Source organism: Silurus aristotelis, assembly GCF_946808225.1.
Source record: "Silurus aristotelis genome assembly, chromosome: 2".
NCBI classification, from domain to species: domain Eukaryota; kingdom Metazoa; phylum Chordata; class Actinopteri; order Siluriformes; family Siluridae; genus Silurus; species Silurus aristotelis.
Window position 1 is genome coordinate 21,367,095 of NC_139575.1, and position 21,856 is coordinate 21,388,950.

General features: G+C 36.2%; 1 protein-coding gene across 2 annotated transcripts in view; it reads left to right on the top strand.

The window, feature by feature from the left end:
* Window positions 1-21,856, top strand: part of magi3b (membrane associated guanylate kinase, WW and PDZ domain containing 3b) — a 121,126-nt gene that overhangs the window by 77,843 nt on the left and 21,427 nt on the right. For both annotated transcript variants that reach the window (XM_083528974.1, XM_083528973.1), the window contains 4 exons: window positions 4,922-5,038; window positions 8,421-8,540; window positions 16,464-16,670; window positions 20,551-20,749. In XM_083528974.1, the coding sequence (XP_083385100.1) occupies window positions 4,922-5,038; window positions 8,421-8,540; window positions 16,464-16,670; window positions 20,551-20,749 (643 nt within the window). The remainder of the gene's footprint in view (window positions 1-4,921; window positions 5,039-8,420; window positions 8,541-16,463; window positions 16,671-20,550; window positions 20,750-21,856) is intronic.

Genomic DNA, 21,856 nt, shown 5'->3' on the forward strand with positions numbered 1-21,856 from the left:
GCTAAAAGGAATTGTTAGGTCGCTTCAGGACTCAGGTTCCATTTTCCATTAGACAACGTAGTCTTAAAACCTGGCCGCCCCTGGACTCCCAACACAAACTTGCATATATATACAATCACCCTCATACTGATCAGTCAATTAGTGGAGAGAGTGGACAGTTTCCGGTACCTGGGTGTTCACATCACACAGGACCTGTCTTGGTCCTGTCACACCAACACCCTGGTGAAGAAGGCCTGGCAGCGTCTGTACCATCTGAGACACTTAAGGGACTTTAGCACCTGAGAGGGTAGTTTAAGACTTTTTACACTCGTACCAATGAGAGCGTTCTGGCAGGTAGCATCACTTCCTGGTTCGGGAACAGCGTGTATGTGTATGTGTATGTGTATGTGACAAATAAAATTTGATTTTGATCGATTTTTCTTTTGATTTATACACAATACACAGTTATCCACTCATTTGAATAGACTCTCGTTCGTTCATGTCAGGCTGCAGACGCGGAAGCAGATAAAGTCCAATCATGTTCTTTATTGAGGTGCAAAAAACACTCATAAGCCGATGAAAACAAAAGCAAACACAGACATCCGCTCATAACGAAGTATCCACTATGAGCGCGAATGTCCAACGCCTAATCCCAATGTAAGTAAAGCTTTCGGCAATGAGTACTTCAATAAGGAAATGGAGTTCGGAGAAATAGCCAGCGGTGAATCCCGGCGTTTGAGCAGCCACGCGATTTACCTGCATGACAATACAACGACCGACAGCCTGTGACTCACGAACGTGAGTTTATGTAGTCTGATCTTTCATGAGCCACAGCTGTCGGTAATCTCGGAAGGCAGCGTGACTGCTATCGGGGGGGGTGTGGCAGGGTGAATCCCTGACAGCTACCGAGGGGGGCGTGGCAGGGGGATCCCTGACAGTTCAGCTCACTGCAAAGTAATATGTTTAGTTCCACCATTTATCGAGACTTTGTTCTCTGTTTTGTTTTCCTGGTTCTGATCTTGATTTGCTATCATGTTCATGTTATTGTTTTGTGATTATTTTGGTGACCTCTGACTGTTTTACCTTTGTGATATTTGGTTTACTATTTGGATTAGTCTACTTGACTGTGAAATAAATGCATTTGCGACTCCCTGAAATTATATGAGGAAGAAACCTTAAGAGGAACCAGACTCAAAAAGCATCCAGTGATATCCATTCATTATAGTTCCATTATGGTGTTATGCTGTTCTTGGCAGTTGAAGTACTAAACCAAAGCTTGTTGCATTTATTAAAGGGTGATTGTAGGATCTGGTTTATTGGCTAAGCAGAGCTTATTTGGCATGTTTATCTATAAATTTTGACTGTCTCTGAAAGCCCAGGGAGTGCTAGAGGTGCACATTGGAGTCAGATGTTTGCTAAGTCTATGGCATCTTTGATTCCTTGTCTGTCACATGCCCCAGTTTTCCAGTGAAATGAGTCAGGGTAAGATTATAGAAAGTATGGCTTAGAGCATGAGTAGCAGGAAAAGTAAAAGCTTGGAGGTCCTCACTGTCGGAGAGCCAACAACAAAGGGAGGGGGATTTGTCGATGGTTGATATTTTCAGCAAAGAAGTTCCTAAATCTGACCAAAGGGTGCATTGTGTGTCAATCAAAAGTAACACAATATACAAGGATGATGCAACTTTTTTATGGATATTAACACTTTGTGGTTGTGTAAACAAATCTGTAACAGTGTGACTGAAAATGTTTGTGTGTGTTTGTTTGTGTGTGTGCAATCTCTCCTTCTGCCCAGTCCGAAAAAAGGGTCAGATCACAGCTGCTCTGAGAGCTTTCACAAACCCACAGGACTGAGAACCTTCTGTTAGTTTATTTGAGTGTGTGGGTGAATGTTGGCCATACTTATTTTTGCCCTCTGGGTGAAAAACTGATATAAAAAACAGGACATTTTAACTTCTGTTCTTGTTTCTTCAATAATCACATGTACCTCTAAAACAAGAAATTGCTGAAAATTTTGCATCCGAAAATTACTCTGCAGAGGTTTTCTGATATTCTCTCATCAGCTTTGTGAGCTTTTGTCCTTCAGACTGAAGAGGTAAGACAAAAAAAAACTCAAAGCACTGCTGATATCAAGTCGGTATATGATCGTTTGTTTGGTTGTTTGCTTATCTATCACTCAACAATTAGATTGCAGTGTGCAGGGCAAGGTGAAAGATGGCAGCTACCCTCTGGGAAAATAAGATTATTATAGATTGCTGATATAATCATAGACTGTCATGTGCTCAACCCAGGAATCTTATTAACATTATACTCATACAAAGCATCTACAGCATACCATTTTAATTGATCTAGAACAGTAAATATTTAGCTAGCTAGATAGATAGATAGATAGATAGATAGATAGATAGATAGATAGATAGATAGATAGATAGATAGATAGATAGATAGATAGATAGATAGATAGATAGATAGATAACTGTAGATAAAGTAAAAAAAACATTAGTAAAAAACATACTTAAGCAATTAAACATAAAAAAATGAAAGATAACAAGATTAACTATATAGATAGATCATATACAGAAAAACTGTATAAGCATATAGAGAAGTAGCAGATATGGTGTTTACAGATAGAGTGAGGGTATGATGTGGTATTGCAGAATAATGTTTGTATAGTATAGTAAACATTGCTAATACAGCAGCAGACTTGAGGTAAATCACCTGAGGTGAAGTGACTTTTTTTATCAATCAATTATCAATGTGACTACTATAAGCAGTGTATCAGCAAAAGCGTGAATGGCATTAAAGTGGCAGTGTCTACTGTTTGATTGTAAAAAGAGGGTGTTGGTCGAGTTCAAATATTGCTCAATGAGCTAATCTAAGACTGACCCAGTATAGTGTTGTATAGTATAATCGCTGTTGGAACAAATGCCCTGCTGTAGTGCTTCTTTCTACAGCGAAGCTGAATAAGTCCTCTGCTAAAGGAGCTCTGCTGTTTTATCAGTAGGTCATAAATGAAGTGCTGTTCATTATGATTTTCCACAACCACCTCAAAACTGTCTAGTGAGCAGCCTGAGACAGAGCCAGCCTTCTTGATTAGTTTGTTGAGCTTTTTTTTCTTATGCATCACCATCCCTGGTGCTTCCTCCCCAGTATATGCCTGCAAAGAAGATTGCTTTGGCTACCACAAACTGGTAGAAGGGCTTGAGCTTCCTCAGATAGTAACGTCTGCTTATCCCCTCGGTGTTGACCTTCCTGTCCAGTTTGTTGTCAAAATTGGCAAAAAATTATCCATAGGATTCAACTTGCTTAATGTCATGACTCATAATAATGGTAATGGGGCCGGTTATGGTCCTTACAACGATAATCTTTCAAGGAGTGTTTCTTGTGACTGTTGCCTTAGGCTTGCTCTTCAGAGGTCAAAAACTATATTAGAATTTTTTGGAATGTAGCATATATTATTAAAAGTGCTCTAGAAATAAATGGATTTGAATCAAATTAATAAATATAAAATAATATTTAATATTTTTTGTTTTGATGATAATGCTAAGCCATGAGATTATATATTAGAGGCTTGTGCTATATTTTATTCTTCTCTTTCTTTGCATCATTGCTTTTTCATTCTGTCTGTGCTGTTGCTGTTTCTTTTTCAAATCTGACTCATCTGTTCACAACACACCTGTACCAGACCTTCAGTGTTCTGGATGGTTTGGTTCAGGTGTGTTGGCAGCTGGGAGCGAGCGATAATGTGAACCGTCTGCTCCACAGTTCTCTGCTATCATTCCCTCCTTTGCTTAGTCTCTCATCTACATTTCTTTCTTCCCCACTCCTGCACAATCTTCTTCCACTTTCAGCAAACACTTTAAAGTTTGGTGGCGGGGAAAAAAAAGACAACGGGGAGACAAAGACTTCTGTTTGTAAGGCCTTTATTTCATGTCTGTTTGTGCTGTGAGACTGTCAGCATTGCTAACTTTTTTGAAACAGATGCACTTGCTGAATCAAGCAAGCAGAGGTAAATGGGACATGCACTGTGCCTGTTATGTGACTGTGGAAGTGTAGAAATATATTGCTTCAAGCTAAACCTTAGGATTGACAGTCAGATGGATAAAAAAAAAAAAAAAAAAAAAAAAAAAAAGTAGTTGCCTACATAGCCAAGATGACATTCTGCTAGATAGAACACTGAGTCTAGGAAGGACAGTTTTTATTGTTTTTATTGTTGTAAGGCACTTACAACAATATTAGGCCTATGATTTGCTTAATATTAAGCAAATCATAGGCATGCTTGTTACCATGGTAACTGTAACATAAAGAGTGAATCCTTTGTAACATAAAGAGTGAATACTTTGATACATATTATTTTGGATTCAAGTCAAGTCAAGTCAAGACTTGACTTGACTTGAATCCAAAATAATATGTATCAAAGTATTCACTCTTTATGTTACAAAGGATTCACTCTTTATGTTACAGTTACCATGGTAACAAGCATGCCTATGATTTGCTTCTAGTTCTCTTTTTTATCCCTGTCCTGTTATTGGTTTGTTACCTGGTTGTATTAATATATTCCATGTTATTATTGCTAAATAGTTTACATATTAATATCTTAATGTTTTTATGGCTTCTCACACAGTCTTATTAAGCATTTGGTACCTTATGTCTGGACATTACAAATAATAATTTTTTTTTGTGTGTAATTTTTTGTCTTACTTATGCCTGTTTTAAATATCAGTTATCCTTGTTTGATGTTGATTATACGTACTGTAGACACTGACTAATTTCTGGAATGCTCACAGTAAATAGCGCATCGAGCATTCACATTTGTGAATGAGTTACACTCACAAATCCATTTTATTGACTGTACATTTCTATGGATTGCATTGCTTTATAGTGGCAACAGATTGTAAGCAGAATCCATTTTTTTCTCATTTTCTTTTTTTCATTCTCTTTACAGGCAAAGTTTTGAACACAGACTTGAGGCATTACCTCAGCTTGCAGTTCCAGAAGGGTTCACTGGACCACAAATTACAGCAAGTCATTCGGGACAACCTTTACCTGCGTACTATACCATGTAAAAAACACAGACACACACACACACACACACACACACACACACACACACACACACACACACACACACACACACATACATACATACATATATATATATATATATATATATATATATATATATATATATATATATATATATATATATATATATATATATATATATACACAGACACACAGCCATCCACACTTGTCCATTTGTCATCTCCAAAGTCTCCTCTCATTTGGTTGTCAAAGTGGAGGTGGCTGCCTCAGCATGTTTGGAAGTTGTGCTGTGAAGAATGAAACCTAGTGATTCTCCTCAGGCTGAAACGCTGCTTCTCAGCTTGGTTGCTGTATTATTTAACTACCTCGTCCTTCATGTGAGCTCATGTAAAAGTTGCAGACATTTTTGGCCTTGAAAATTCTTGGATGAAATGTTCAAGGTAGCATATTTGCAAAAGTGTGAGGTTTGAGATCTTATTGTGTGCTGAATTTGGCAGGGAAATTATAAGCCTTTTCCTTTTTTTCAGCTTCTTTGCATGTCTCTCTGGGTGACGAGGCAAGAACTACATATGAGGCAATCCTGAGGAGAAAAACGAAACAGATGTTGTTCATGTATTCCTGATAGCAAGCAGACTGACAATCAAGACATTTTGTTAATGATAACACATTTCGGTTTTTTCTTTTTTTGTCCAAGACATAAAGCGTGTTCGGTGCTTTGGATTAAATATACTGTAGCTGTAGCGCAATGTTTAATTGATGGCGTTATTTCGGAACACTGTAGAGTGATTGATACTGAAAACTAAATTAATGACAGCTTGCCCGATCAGGATGAAGCACAGTGTCACGCTTTGATCTGAGTCCAAAATGAGACACTTAATTAAAACTTCAGTGTGTGGTGACATTTAAACAGAACATGCTGCTTTGCTGTCCTTAGGTCACTCCATCCAGCCTAGTTACAACTTGACAGCTTTCTCCCTGTCTTTTCTTATTGTATTTCTCTCCTCCTCTCCTTTCCTCCCCTTGTCTGTTCTAGCTGAGATGAGGGATGGCATGACAGATAGAGGAATTGTATAGAGTAGAATGTCCATGGAAAAAAAGAGGAAAAGTGCGCCTCCGGTGGAGTCACATGGCAGCATCAGGGGTGCACACTATAAAAGCTTTTAAAAGCCTCTCTGATGGAGGGATAGAAGGAACACCCTTAGGTGGTACTCAGCATTTTCACTCCATTCTTCTTTCTTTCCTTGTTCTCTATTTTTCTCTAATTTGTAGAAAATGTCATATGAAATACTCCCAAGCAGCAATAACACACCCATGCTGTTAACCTTTCGTTCATGAGATCCACAAAATATCAGATTTTTTTGGTGACTGTTTTATTGTAATGTTTTTAATAGGAAGACATGATTTAGCTGGGTTTTTATCTAATTAACTCCCTGCCGAAGTCCAGCTATTTAGTGGGTGCATTTCAATATTGAGATGTAAATGTGCCTCAGATGAAAGCAAATGCCTGGTGGCATTTTTTAGCACCCACACAAACAAAGCTGGGAAATGTCAGCTCTTATTTTGGGCAATATATTTGAAAGAAATGCGACTTTTCGATGCTTCTTGTACAGCCAAACAATCGACTCTCCACCAAAGAAGGTCCCAAGGGATATGGCAGATTCACAAACACAAAAAACACACGTACAGTACACACACATTCTCTCCAATACATTCACCCCCACAGGCACACTAACAGCTACTGTATGCTTATTTGCTCAACAAATGTAATGTGGATCTGTGTTACATTTTTTAAATACTGTTATAGAATTTTGAAAGATACTTGGAGCTGATTAAAAAGTAAAACTGAGCTTTTAAGGGATTTTTGGATTCAAGCCAATTGCTGGGAGCCAAATACAATGCCACAATTAATATTAGATAGGAGTCTTCAAGAACAAAACAGAAGAAAAAGTTCACATTTGGTAAGAAGCTCTTATTCAGTCTCCTAATGTTGACTCAGTTCTGGCTGTCTGATCATTTTCAGTTAGTATTCTTCTCCTAGTGCATTCAGTTGTCTTTAGATTGGCTATCCTGTGATAATGGGACTAAGGTATGGTTGTGAATTGACAAAAAATAAAAAATAAATGCCCTTTTGATGTAGCTGCACATCACAAATACTTTGTCAATGCCTCATTGTGCTCGTGTTCAATGTATTAAGGCTGTAACATGTCAGTTAAACTGCATTAGGGAACACTGTGCTCTGTATTCGATGCATATTAAGATTTCATTGCAGCTGTCAAATAGGGAAAATGGTCAAGCACACACTCAGTAAATGAGAAATTTAAAATGGTCTAAAAATGGCAACGTATTACTATAGTAATTTCTAAATGAAGATCATTTGTGTGACAAAACAACCTTTGCTAAACTATAGCACAGTTGGTTGGATTTGGTGGTTTTATTTTAGGATGGGTCCAAGTGCTTATTTGTGGGTGGGTAACACAACACGCATTCAACACAGCTGATTGTATTTGTGTCAAATGACTTTGGTTTGGACAGTAATTGCACCATAGTTGTATTTAATAAAGGTCAACAACGCCATTATGCTTCCATATATAGCATCCGGAATACCAAAGGAACGTGATCCTCAGTCCCATTTTATTGGCTTCCAGAAGCTATGGTTAGAAATGGAATTTACCACTGGTGTTTATGCATTCTTTTCCTATTTGTCTTGAAATCTAATTGCAAGCTAGATTCAGTCTGAGTAAAAAGATATTGTGGTGAAACAGGTGAAGTAGCCAGTGAAAGATTACTAGTGAAGATGGGGAAAATGGGTACTGTAGATCTAGTACTTTTAGTAGTTAGTTAGTACTTTAACCATTAGTACTATCAATGGTTAATAATAACAACCTTAAAATGGCTCATGCATTAAACAGTGCATGTATTCAGCCACACTTCCCATTTTGCTTTTTTTTTTGCTGACTTTTTGCATACTTTTTCCCTCCTTAAAATGCATGCCTGTGTGGTGGGCTATATGACTATGCTTGACACTTAAAAGAGAGTCAATATGTTCCCTGGCAATGGCAAAATAAGCTTTTGTTCTTTTCAGTTTAGATAATAAGACACATTTAAAAGCCTTCTTTGTACCTTCTTTTTTTCATTCATTCTCACAGCACTCAACCAAGAGTTCTTAAGCACAAGCAGTCTTTCAGTCTATGACAAATAACTCCAATAAGTAGACTATTTTATTATATTGTTGATGCAGATTTCTTATACATATAATTATTCAACTTAAGTTTATCTTGCTGCTATTTAACAAAAACAACTGTAGTATTTTCTATTCATTAAATACAATGACTGAAAATGTATCTAATAAATGGAAAAAAAAAAAAAAATTATTTCACATTATTTTGTCTATTTTGTAGGTACAACCCGTCTACCCAGAGATGGGGAGGTTCCTGGAGTGGACTATAACTTTATCAATGTGAGTGACTTCAGAATCTTAGAGGAGAGTGGCTTACTCCTGGAGAGCGGAACTTATGACGGTAAGTGTAAGAAACCAGACTTGGTAAAGGGGTGAGGCTCCATGTGAAGCGTTTACTGAAACACAATACAAAATCCAAGTTGTTAAGCAGGCAAAGGGCATGGTAATTACATTAATCATCAAACAATTGGAAAATCCAACAATCTGTGGAGGAAATATTACAGGATGGTCTCAATTTTAGGAAAGGCAAACAGGGAAATACCAGCTCAGAATGTACACTGGAGATTAGCAAGACTTACAGGTACACACTAGAGTGCTTATAAAGTAAGCAAACCAGAAAGAAACCCAGGTAATTAGAACAATAGAGGTACTGACCTTTAGAAACAAGGAGAGATTCTATCCTAGACTGTTGTTGGCAGCAAGGAATGTTGACCTGAGCTCCGATTTTAGGGTTATGTACTGTAATGGAGATGATGTATGAGTAACAGCTTCACTTTGCGTAAATGATAAGACTGTTGAATATGATCATATTCAATAAATAACACACAATAATATGTGTTTCTGTACTCTATATATTTAATGGAAATCTCAAATGCAATTTTGTAGCATTTAGTCCCAGCTGAGCTGAGGGAAAGATTAATGATAGAGGGATAGATTTAAGGATATAAATTGGTCACTTTCACCGCAAGTGTGAGATTACATTGTGTTAATGCGCTTTGCAAAGCTTTCTACTGAACTGCTATAAAGCGCACATAAAAACAGGGATCAAGGAAGTGAGCCACTGTAATAATATCAAACCTCACTGAAGCAGCCTCACATATACCAGAGGGAGGGCTTAGTCACAGTAAGCTATGCCCTGCTTAGAGAAATGTCACACATTAGATCATTACTGACCAGCATGAAAAAAGGCAATGAAGCTAAATTAAGCCTTTTCCACTTGAGTGCAGCACTTGTCTGCAGTCTTCACTTTTTTGTTCTCTCTGGGTTGATCTGAATGGATCTGTTTTGGGTTTTTTTAGGCATCTGCTTAGACAAGGAGCAATGTATTATAAACTCCAGAGTGGCTTTAGATCTAAATCTGTACTGTAGAATGGAAAGGATGAGAGACAACGTGTGTCTGAGTGTGCTAGGCTTTTGGAAATAATGCATCCTCATGTTGCCTCTGTAATTATAGCTGTTCCAGAGAAAGCCTGCTGGGACGCCCTGGCAGATCACACAGTGGTCCATGTGCACCCTTCCTTAGAGAGTAGATGCTGTGCTCCCACACACACACACACACACACACACACACTAAAACTTACAAATATGCACAGTGAAATATAACCATGCTAAGCAGATATTTTGCTGATTTATATACACAAAATTCACATTAGTGCCATGCCTTTCCCTTAGCTTTCTTTTCAGAAGAAATGGAGGATATTCTTAATGCACAACATGAAAGATTTTCAAAGGAGAGTTCACAGTAACACTGTATTTTAATCTATGCTTAGCTACAGGATGAACTCTGCACTTATTATTTTAGCACTGTCTGACTCTCTTTAGTCAACAGTCTGTATTTGTTCATTTCTAAGCAGCCTATAATACAATAGCAAGCAATCTTGGTTTAAATGCTTGCCCAATATGATTTGATTCTGAGCAAGATTTATTTATGACTAAATGAATATGAAAATGTGTTGTTTCTATGAACATTGTATTCACAGGGTTCACTGTCATTTGGAAAACTCCAGTGACTCTGATTGAGGAAAGAATGCCCATGTGATAAATGTGATCCAATCACTTAATGACTTTGATGAAGGTGTTAGTATACATGTATATGCTCCCAAGAAGCTAATTCAGGTGATCAAGTATTCAATCACCTTGTAATTTATAATGGTATATATACTTCAGGTGTTTCTGATTGGTTGGATATTGTTTGTTGACTGTAATTTTCAAAAAGTGCCACAATTTAAAACCATATTACCCTTTTGTTTTTAAACACACTTCCATTGCTTTAGCCTTGCACTTTTGATAAAAAGTAAAAAGTTTCTCGCAGGCATTAGAGGTTTTCTTTTTCAAATTGAGGCAGGTTGTAATCTTTTCTTGTATTTTGTTCCATTTATCCTCTTTGTGACATAAATTCTGAGAATAAACATCCAAATCTGTGATGCAGCCACCACCCTATTTCACTTTAGTGGTATTGATAATGTCAGGCAGCATGTCAAGTCAAAGTAAAAAAAAAAGGTAAATGGTCAGGCAAACACACAGCCCTTATACACAGAACCTATGTAAGCATACATTATAAACAAGGCTTAATATGCATTGCATAAAACTAAATAAGAATTATCATAAATGTTAAAATATACTATATATATATATATATATATATATATATATATATATATATATATATATATATATATATATATATATATATATAGTGTGTGTGTGTGTGTGTGTGTGTGTGTGTGTGTGTGTGTGTGTGTGTGTGTGTATGTGTGTGTGTGTGTGTGTCACACATTGAAAAGAAACTCTTCTTTACTGGATAAATCTTGTGATTTTTCAGCCACCCTCTAGCCACCCTCCTATTCAGCCCTTAACTGTGTAGCACCCTTGAAACTACTCTCAGCCTTTGTACTGTGTCCTTCAGAGTGACTGTTGGCTTTACTGGGACTTTTCTCACCAGTTTCTTTCTTATTTTGTTTAATTTTGAGGGATGGCCTTGTCTTGTTAGTGCTTGGGTGGTGATGCAGCTCCCACTTCCCCCAACTATTGATCAGACAGTGCATACTCAGATGTCCAGCCACTTAGATATAATTTTACACACTACTCAGAGGTTGTGAGATTCTATTACTTTAACTTGCTTCTAATGCTCCCTAGTCATTATTTCACCCCTTTTCCTTCACACTGACAGTCTCTTCAGTTGAAACTGAAACGAAGTTGAAATGAAGTAGTTTTCATTCAGAAAATGAGATGCTTAAGATTTTCATTCAAAAAATAAGTCAACTGGGTCCTCATAAAGACGATATCTCTCCTATTGATCTTTCTGGAATTATGAGGGTGGGGGTTGAATACTTTTCAATATACCTCTACTTTAAATGTAAAATATAAAATTCACATATACATTACAACACATTGAAATTCTTTTCTTCACATAGGACTTTACAGCAGTGGCAGCTCGGCAGTACTGGTGCTTCAACCTTTTAAAACTCAAAGTCTTAACTATTGAACCACCATTGCTTGTGTGGCATCTGAAATTAGGGGGCTTTTGCACTGGCAGTTTAATAAAAAAAAACAGAGCACAATTTACATGGTTCCTGTGAAAGGTGTTATGCAGACCACAATGTGCTGTACAAATCCAAAAACTACCTGTTGGAGGTGGTCTCAGTTTGGTTGCATTGGAACTATGGCACAATTCCTGTAAATGTGAATGCAACTATTGCTTAAATTCTTTGTAATCAGCTGTCACCCTGAAGAAAAAAAAAAAACAGTTTTATTGTGGCAGAAAGCCGCTTTCTTCTGTACATTGCATAAATTGCCCCATGTGACTTACACAGACACACGTAAACATGTAAAAACCACCTTTGGCACATGTAATGGAACAGTGTGAGGCACAGTTGCTTAGAAAAAAACAACAACATAATAATAATAATAATAATAATAATAATAATAATAATAATAATAATAATAATAAAAACATGTTAAACAGAACAACACTACTCAAAATTGAGTAGTGTTGTTCTACTGATCAGATTTTGGCATGTCAATTGTTAGTCTTTAAAAAATGCATCAGTCCTCTCAGGTACATTTTGTGCAGTTTTATAAGGAAATTGTCTAGCATGTTTTTTTTCTGAACATCTTAAACAGTTTGCCACAGTTCTTCTGAAGTCTTTGACTGTCACACCTGACTTTTTTTTTGCATGTAATCCCTGAGAGCCACTAATTAAAAAAAAAGTAATCTGCTGCTTAGTCATACTGCTTATATAGAATAATGTTAATTTCTAATATATATATATATATATATATATATATATATATATATATATATATATATATATATATATATATATATATATATATTACTTAAACCAAAAAAAGAATGCGTTACTGTTAAAAGTAACTTTTTAGTTACTTTTTTAAAGAACCGTCTTTAATGCTCCTATTATTGCCCTTTGATGCGTTAAGGTCTATACAAACACAAAACTGACTTAAACACAAAGTAATTTTTAAACACTATTTTATTGAAGTCAGACCAGCACAAACTGAATATATCACAAGGATTTCTGAAATAAATAACAAAACAAGCTGAATAATATATTCACAATCAAGTAGAATGAAAACTATCAACAATGTAGAACAGAACACCGGGTTAGCTTCTAGCATGGAAGCTAACCCGGTAATTTATCGAATATTTATGAAATAATTCGATAATTTATCGAATTATTCTCAGTGCTTCTGGCATGCTGGTTCAAAACTCTTAAGTTAATTAGCAATCAAGCCTAACGAGCAGTTGTGGAATTGTGATGTAAATGATAAGCTAGCAAATGTGAGGATTTTATTAAGTCTCTATTAAGGTGTTGTCACATTTTAATTTTAGTTCCTGGAGGAGTTTCAACAGATTGGAGTTGCTGTTTATCGCAGACCTTCGACCAGAAAGACACAGCTTACATTTGACTAAAAAAAGTTTTTGTATTTATACTCAAATAAAGTGAAATAATGACCATATTTCCACTTTGAGAAACTCGTTTTGCTCTCGCCCCGACTCGCCATTACTGCCGCACAGACCCGAATAAACGGAGACACGCCCACAGTGCGTCTTCTTCGCGTATACAGAGGGTAATCCTCCAATCCTACAATCCGTCTCTGCTGTAAACAGGTTAGACTGTAGTCTACACTTCAGCCGGAATTCATTCATTTAAAAAAGTAACGGGTAACGCACCATACGGTAACGGTAACGGAGTTACTTTATTTTTTAAAAGTAACGCGTTACAGTATTAGTTACTGTCAAAAGTAGCGCGTTATATATATATATATATGAACAAAATGAAGAAAAACAGTGTGCCCCTCACCTTATACACATACTCTCAATAGCAGAGGCAAATGCAAGTGCAGGATATAAACGGTTTATTTAATATCTTAGTCAAACCATCCAAAACGGCAGGCACAATCATAAGCGTAGAACAGGCAAGAGTCAGCGATCAGCAAACATCAATATGAGGACAACTTCGAGAAGGAGAATGAAAGAAACAAACTGAGGTCAAAACAAAGAAAAAGTGAACAAAGACATTGAACAAAGAACAAAAAACGGCTTGGTGAACGATAGATAAACTTAGCATATTGTTTTGGAATAACAGCACAGTATTTCTACATACAATAACAGCAGGTATTTATACATACACTAATTAAACATGGAAGTAGGAATGGCTGTGAATAAAAACATACATGAATGCGAGGATCAATGCTTAAAAACGGAATGGAGATATTCATGAACCAAAACAAACACATTTTCCATACATGTCTATGTATTCAGTGACATACTGTATGTATGACACTGAATACATAGACATGTATGTGAAAATGAGCTAGCAATGCAAGTTGGCTTGCTTTGCTCAGCACGATGAGGAGTAATCTCTGACAGTACTTCTTGGAGCAGCAATGCCCATGAATAGAAGGTGTTTGACCTGCCATGTAGGCTATGGTGAAAATTGTCCACTTCCTAGTATACCAGTCTCCAATACAGGGCAGGTCCTTGTGCTTTCCTTATATGGACAAAAAACAATTTTATAAGGTTCAGATCAAATACCTGCTCCCTACTAGTCACAAGCTGTTACACAAATAGATTTAATGCACAATGTATTTTAAGAAAGGAAACGTTTCACTATACCAATGGCATTTGTATCATATACTGAGTCCTATAGTTGGTTGTGACTTTCTTGGTGGTAGGCAAATTTAGGAGGTAGACAAAAAAGGCAAATTGTTCTGTTCTTTATATTTAAATTGTCACATTCTACATTTACATTTTCTCAGTAATTTAAATTAAATCCCCTTGGGTAATGATCAGTTGTTAATTACTCTCAGTGCTTCTGGCATGCTGGTTCAAAACTCTTAAGTTAATTAGCAATCAAGCCTAATGAGCAGTTGTGGAATTGTGATGTAAATGATAAGCTAGCAAATGTGGGGATTTTAATAAGTCTCTATTAAGGTGTTGTCACATTTTAATTCTCTGATAAAATCATATATCAGTTTCATCAGCTGGTAGTTTCTATGAGAAAGTCATACATTTATTAACATCATCATAAAACTTTTTGTGGACACTAAAAACGGCTTTTGCTTTCATCCACAAAATACTGAGGTGCCATTTCAGCTATGTAGCTCAGCTTTGACAAATTATCCCAGAAATATACTTTGACAATGAGTGGTGGTCCTACTTTCATGACAGTCCTACACTAAGTTGATTGTTTGGTGATTAATCACTGCTAGTGGATAAATGTGGCACACATGACAAACTATTTAACCTTCCCTAGGTTAGGTTAATGTCAATGTCCTGTATTTGATTTTATTTCACCTTTAGTAAAAAACAAAAAAACAAAAAAATAAAAAAATTAAAGAGCTTGCAAAGCTGTTATAGTCCAAAAGCATACTCCGAACGAGGTGAACTGATTTTCTGACAGTAATTACACAGTGTTGAGGCGAGGGGGGAAGCTTATTCTCATGTGTGCTCCAACTTTATTCTCTAATTACAATCTTTGTATTGTTCAAAGTGAAAGTCTTAATGTAGGTGATGATTACATGGCTTATTGTTTCATAAAAGAAAATAAATGTTATTTGGAACTTAATGTTTGTCTGCATTTATTATAATTAGGAGGTTATTATTATTATTATTGTTATTAATATTGTTATTATTATGATTATGATTATTAAGACAGGAAACAACATTGAAACAATACATCTTGGTGGCTGAAATTTATCTGTGTGCAATTAATGATTGAAAGATTAAACAGTTGATTTTAAAATATTTTTTCTCTTTGCCATAAATAAAATCAGACATGAACACATGTACACATATAATATAACACGCATATACAGGCACACACACACACACACACACACACACACACACACACACACACACACACACACACGCGCACACACGCACACACACACGCACACACACACAAACCACTGTATTAGAAACTAATTTAAGCGCATTATACAACACACTGATTAGATGCTCCATTATAGGTGCTGAATATGAATGAACTGTTTTTACATTTGAATAAAACATTGAGGACGGGATTCATTACTGAATCTATTGGAGAGTGTAATTGCTATCGGAGTGCCACCAAAATGAGAATATTTGATGTGTCAATCTACACAATGTATTGTCCTTTCCAAAACCATTGTTTGAATTTAGAGAGATGGAACCCGGCAGAGACAAAGAAGCATTCCCGTGGGTCCTTTATTTATTTCACTTCATCAGAGCTCAGAAAACTCTGCTTTAGGATCTGGAGGGATATTTAATTTATAACTAAGCTGCTTTCATTTGTTCAGAGCATTTGGCATTTAACTTCAAGCTACTCAATCCTTTGTAGACTTCCATGACTGTGCCTTCGACCAACAATGCTGTGCATTTGCAGAGTTTGCGGCTGCTTTAGATTCTGTAATATGAAGGTGAAACGGTGTAATCCAGGTCAAGTTGATTTTATTTGCTGGCTTTCCAGGTACACAAGTCGCAGTAGTTCAAATTTAAACTCCATCAGTGTTTTTTATCCATTTTGTTACTGGAACATCATGGTTTTTGAGCATTCATTCTTCTAAGCATCTAATATCATACTCAAACATCTTGGCTTTAGTAAAAATGTTTTTAAATCAGATTTTTTTTTTCTTTTTCAAATTTGTTCTTGCTGTTTTCAAATAATTTTAATTCACTGTAATTAAAATTATAAACTCATTATTGTAATCTCACTAATGATGGCTAAAACTGATTGTGTTGTCTTGCTTTTGAAAGGAAACTACTATGGTACACCAAAACCCCCTGCAGAGCCCAATTTGGTTCAGCCTGATCTGGTCGACCAGGTGCTATTTGAGGAAGAATTTGGCACTGAAGTCCAACGCAAGCGCACCACCTCCGTCAGCAAGATGGATCGCAATGACAGTGTTGTCCCTGAGGAGGAGGACGATGAAGAGCGGCCAGCGCTGCCAAACGGCCTTCCAGGTGTGTGTGTATGCGTGTGTGTGTGTGTGTGTGTGTGTGTGTGTGTGTGTGTGTGTGTGTGTGTGTGTGTGTGTGTGTGTGTGTGTGTTGTATGTGTGTGTGCGAAACTATTTAGACTCTATTCAGACATTATAGAATCTCAATACAAATGTAGAATCTCATGTAGAATCTTAGTTTTTCTGTTGTTAAGCTATAATTACTAACATATGTAAAATGTACACTGTCATGACCTTACAAATACTTCAGCAATAGACAATCTAAAGTTTTTATTTTTTATTTTTGGTGTGGTCAGCACTTTTATTTTTATCAAATGCTTTTAACTGTGAAATGGCTTCCCATAGATTTCATCATTCACAAACATCAATCATCAGGACTATATTCTGGACATATTTCTTTGATATTTATTTGGAACATTGGCAAGCAATATGTTTGATCCTTTTGGCTTTCTTTTCAGCTCCACATGCTGCAGTTTGGGTTCCAACTACAGAAGAAAGAGCATAGGCAGTAGAAAGACTTACAGAAACTCATATTTACACTGTATATACATTTAAACTGTGTATGTGTGTATATATATATATAATTAAAGAGAGAGAGAGAGAGAGAGAGAGAGAGAGAAAGAGAGAGAGAGAGAGAGAGAGAGAGAGCGAGAGAGCGAGAGAGAGCAGGAGACCTAATAGAAAGTGGAACTAATAGCCTAACTGTTAGTGAATATCCTGTTTTGGTACATTAACCACTTTAATAAAAAAGGATTTGCAGTCTTAAATATATAAACTGTAAAGGCATGTGGATTTTAAATTCCAAGTTGCACAGTTGTAAAACAAAGTGGCTTTACATCTGTCACAATCACTGCAATCACTCTTTTTTTCTGTTTTGGTGTTTGAGGTAGACTGTATCTTGATACGATTTTATGCAGTCCATTGCTGCTACATGCATAGATGATTAGATATTTGCAACAAAGCTACCAGTGTTTTTTTTTTACTTTATGGGTGCGTGTATTTATCTTGTTCATATTTACACATTTAGAAAAATTTATTTTTTAGGGCTCTTTGAATAACTAATGTTTAATTCCAAACCTTTAAAACGGAAGAATCCTGTAAGATGCTTGGTAAAATCTTTGTTTTGTTTTCTTGAGAGTGCACACAGCAGAATCATGTGTCAGTATTGAAAACATTTATCTGGCAAAAGACTTTATTTATTGATATATTGAAGCAGACTTGGACACTAAGAGCTTCCTGGTAGGCCTACTGCAGCTTTACATAAAATCCTTTGGTGGCACATTATCACTGCATTGGGGCAGAATGTTGCAAGGTCAGAACTCACTAGTGATTATGCATGCTCGGTTTTGTTCTTCCTCAAAAGCCAGCTCCCAGATTCACTATGACAGGCTGGCTTACCTTGAAGTGAAGAGATTCCATTGACCTCAGTTAAGGATTTTAATACAAGCTGTTCTGCATTTCTGATTTCAGTACCATCCTTTCCTTTAATCAGATTGGCCCAGCATGTAGTTGTGCTGAGAAATAACATGCTGATTCACAATGATTCATACTGATTCATAAGAGCCAAAGACAATGATCATAAAATGTATCTGTCACTCTAACAATCCTATGGTAAGTCGTTATGATTAGCCATACCAGATGTGCATGCTGTGTTCCAGAAAGTAAGAATATATGCAATATTGCATATGGTTATTCATATATAATGTAGTAAATTATCACAAGCTACTAGAGAAATGTAAATAGAAAACTCTAGAGGTAGTGTGTGAGACAGAAAAGGTGGAGAAGAAATCTATAAGGAGCAAGGAAGCGAGCCGGCGATGAGTGCTGCTGTGCTGTAACTAGAGGCATTCTGTCTCTGTCTATCTCGATCTACTTTGATCCGTACAGTGTGTTTTAATGGACACCCTAACGGAAGTCATCTTAATGGAAATCTATTGAAGTGGTGAGAGAGAGAAAAATATCTGTAAAGTAGGCATTGTTGCCATGGTACCAAGCAGAATATGCATGTCTTATCTGTGGTAGGTTGAGCTCTCAAGTGTACTGCTATTGATTAATGTCTAAATCTCAGAGTGGCTGCGCATTTGCATAGTTGCAATTGGGATTGGCTAATGTTTCAACTGAGGCCTTGGCTGATAGAGAGGAAATAGCTGCTGAATGTTCACTGAAGCGAATATTCTCCTCACTTGTGTAGAAAGAAATCAAATGAAGGTACTTTTTTCCTTGGAGTATTTTAATGTGTGTTTAGGAGGCTTGTGCCACTTCCACAATAAAAGGAGCTGTGAGATTGCAAGGTTTCCAGCAGCGGCTCACGACCATAGATTTCGGCGGAGCATAAATAGCGGCGTAGTCTCAAACAAAATTAAGAGGATAACACACTTGACAGGCTATTATCTAGCAAAATTTTAAAGGTAAAATAAAGTCACCCTTCATACAGACTAGAAGCTTATTTTAAACGGTTTTAGACACACTATCAACCTGTTTGAAGTAGTACCAATTAACCTGGGTTTACAGCTTTGAAATGACAAAACTGCATTCCTAAATGCACAGAAAACTGAATATAGACCTATTTTTCTTCTCTTTCTGACTGCGGAAACAAATATATCACAGACATTATTCACTCCATAATTATATTCTCTACATCATAGGCACACTGTCTGTCCCTCTAATTTGCTATTAATTACAAAGATTCATTAGCTTTTAATTACATTTATTTGCTAAAAAAAAACAAGATCCTATTAGTCGGAGTATTTTTAAACTAGCCCAATGTTGCAGCCATGTCATTAAGTATTGTATATACTTCTCCTAGTCATCCACCTCCTCACCAACTGTAAATATTCACAGAGCATACCAAGTCTCGATTCCATATATATCTTTATTAGCACAGCTCCCCTTTTTGAAGCACTGATGGAACAGTAACCCTATAAATCAGTCTTTGCTTTGAGAGTCTTTGCTTTGCAAAACAATTGCACAACATCTAGAAACATGGGAATATCAATGGATATATCTGTCATATATAAAACAAATAATTTGTTTTTCATTCATAAGAGGTTATTCGTGTTGCAAAATAAAATTAAAGTGTATGGAACTTTGAATGGTGACTAAATGACTGATATAAATATACTTACATTTATCTTCAAGCCTTTTACTTCAATTTCTTATAGTTTACTTCTATCAGACATCGACCAGGCATTTTAGGATATTTGGAGGTTTCCAGTCGCTGACTTTTATGTCATTTGAGGCCAGCACAACACAGCAGTACTGTGAAAGAATATTCAGAAATACGAATGATTACTTCTCCTTTTTATTTTATGAAGATTGCCAGATTTCTTTAATAGATATCAAGCTGTTTATTGTCCTGTTTTGCTTAGAGGAACATTTGGCAATTGAATGACTTTCAGTGGTGGACGAATTACACAAACCATGTAGTTAAAGTAGAGATACACAAGGTAAAATATTACTCCAGTAAAAGTAAACATGCTCCCTTCAAACTTTCACTTGATCAAAAGTACAAAAGTATTTGCCTTTAAATGATTATATATAGGTTAATGCATTCAGTGGTTACTGCTTTGGGGATGTTGACTTGTAGGGGGAGCGAAAAACACAGAGACAGACAGCAACGAAATGCAGGCAGTTGGTTAAAAAATACATCAAAATTTAATATTTGCACAACTTTAGTCACTTCTGATAAAAAAAAATGTAACATCAGAAATACGTGGCTTTGCTTTGCCATTGCTTGCCATTGTTCTTCTTCCCATTTCTCTTTGTCTTTCTGGCCATCTTTCAAAACCTTGTCTATAGTTCTACCTTGATATACAAATTGTCCTCCTTCTTCTCTTTAGTACTTTGCATTGTGTTATGATTCTCTGTACTTCTTTCTCTCTCAGAAGGAAGTGAGGAGTGGAGGAGGCCAGTGCCCAGCTACACTCAGTCTAACAGCAGTAGCAGTGTCACTCGTGGAGGTGGCAGCAGCAGTAGTGAGCTCGTTCGCACCTGGAGTTCTCTCTCAAGAGATGACAGCCTCGAACCTCTACCATACAACTGGGAGATGGCCTACACTGAAACAGGCATGGTCTACTTCATCGAGTGAGTCTGGGGCACATACTACAACCGGCTAACTCAGATTTACTGTGTGGTGTATGGTGCAGCATTAGGACTTTGGGATCTCTAAGTTTAATCCTGAGCTTAGGTTACCAACCATTTCTTTTTAAATCGAAAGGACATAAAGCTAGCACTGTTTAAATGGTTTTATTTGGTTATCTTGCTATTTAATGAGGTTCAGAGGCAACACCAGTAATGTTAGTGATGTAAATTGTTATTAATCACCTTGAGTATTTTCCAGCCATTATTAATAATATATTATAATAAGTATAGTATAAAAAGTATAACAGTAACATATTAAACACTACTATTAAGAATGCTGAATCATGTTGTACACTCAAATATAATACATACTACATATATTTAGAAGTACTGTATAAGCAGAATGTATTTCTAAACAATTTGACTTAGAAAACAGTGTCTGCACTCGATCACTGTCTGTTACATTGGTAGAGAAAATAATTGCTATCTAAATTACGTTTAGATTACCAATATCAGATTTAACTGAATCCATTAGGCTTACGTCCATTTCATTCTTGCACATGTCAGGCACATCAAAGCACAACATTCATTTTGTGAGAAAAAGCACACAAAGGTTTTAGACATCTTTAAACAGATTAACCCTGATTACTGGTGCCTGTGTTAAACTTGCTCCTCACCTGAAATGATCATTGCAGGCAGATGGCCGAGGCAATGATAGAAGTAGCATAAATATCAACTATATGTTATTTAATACATTGTCTGTGTCATTTTAGTTTTCTTAATGTAGAGATTCCAAAGTACGGTGTCTTTCATTTGTAATGCATTAGTGAGAATGCAGTTATTCTTATTATTAAAAAAAAAACATGTTTGTAAATGCTTTGGTGATTCCTTCATATTCATAAATCATTGGCCATTAATTATTATTATTTTTTTTAATTTTTTTTTATTGTTTTAATATAGAAGTCAAAGTACAGTGTGTTACAAACAGTCTAAGGTGGTATATCAATAACCCAGATTTGGGCATCCTTACTCTAATATTAAGAGCATAAGCATTAGGTCCATTTATACAGTTGTACATTTGTGTTCTCTTTTATAGGATTTTGTATTTGA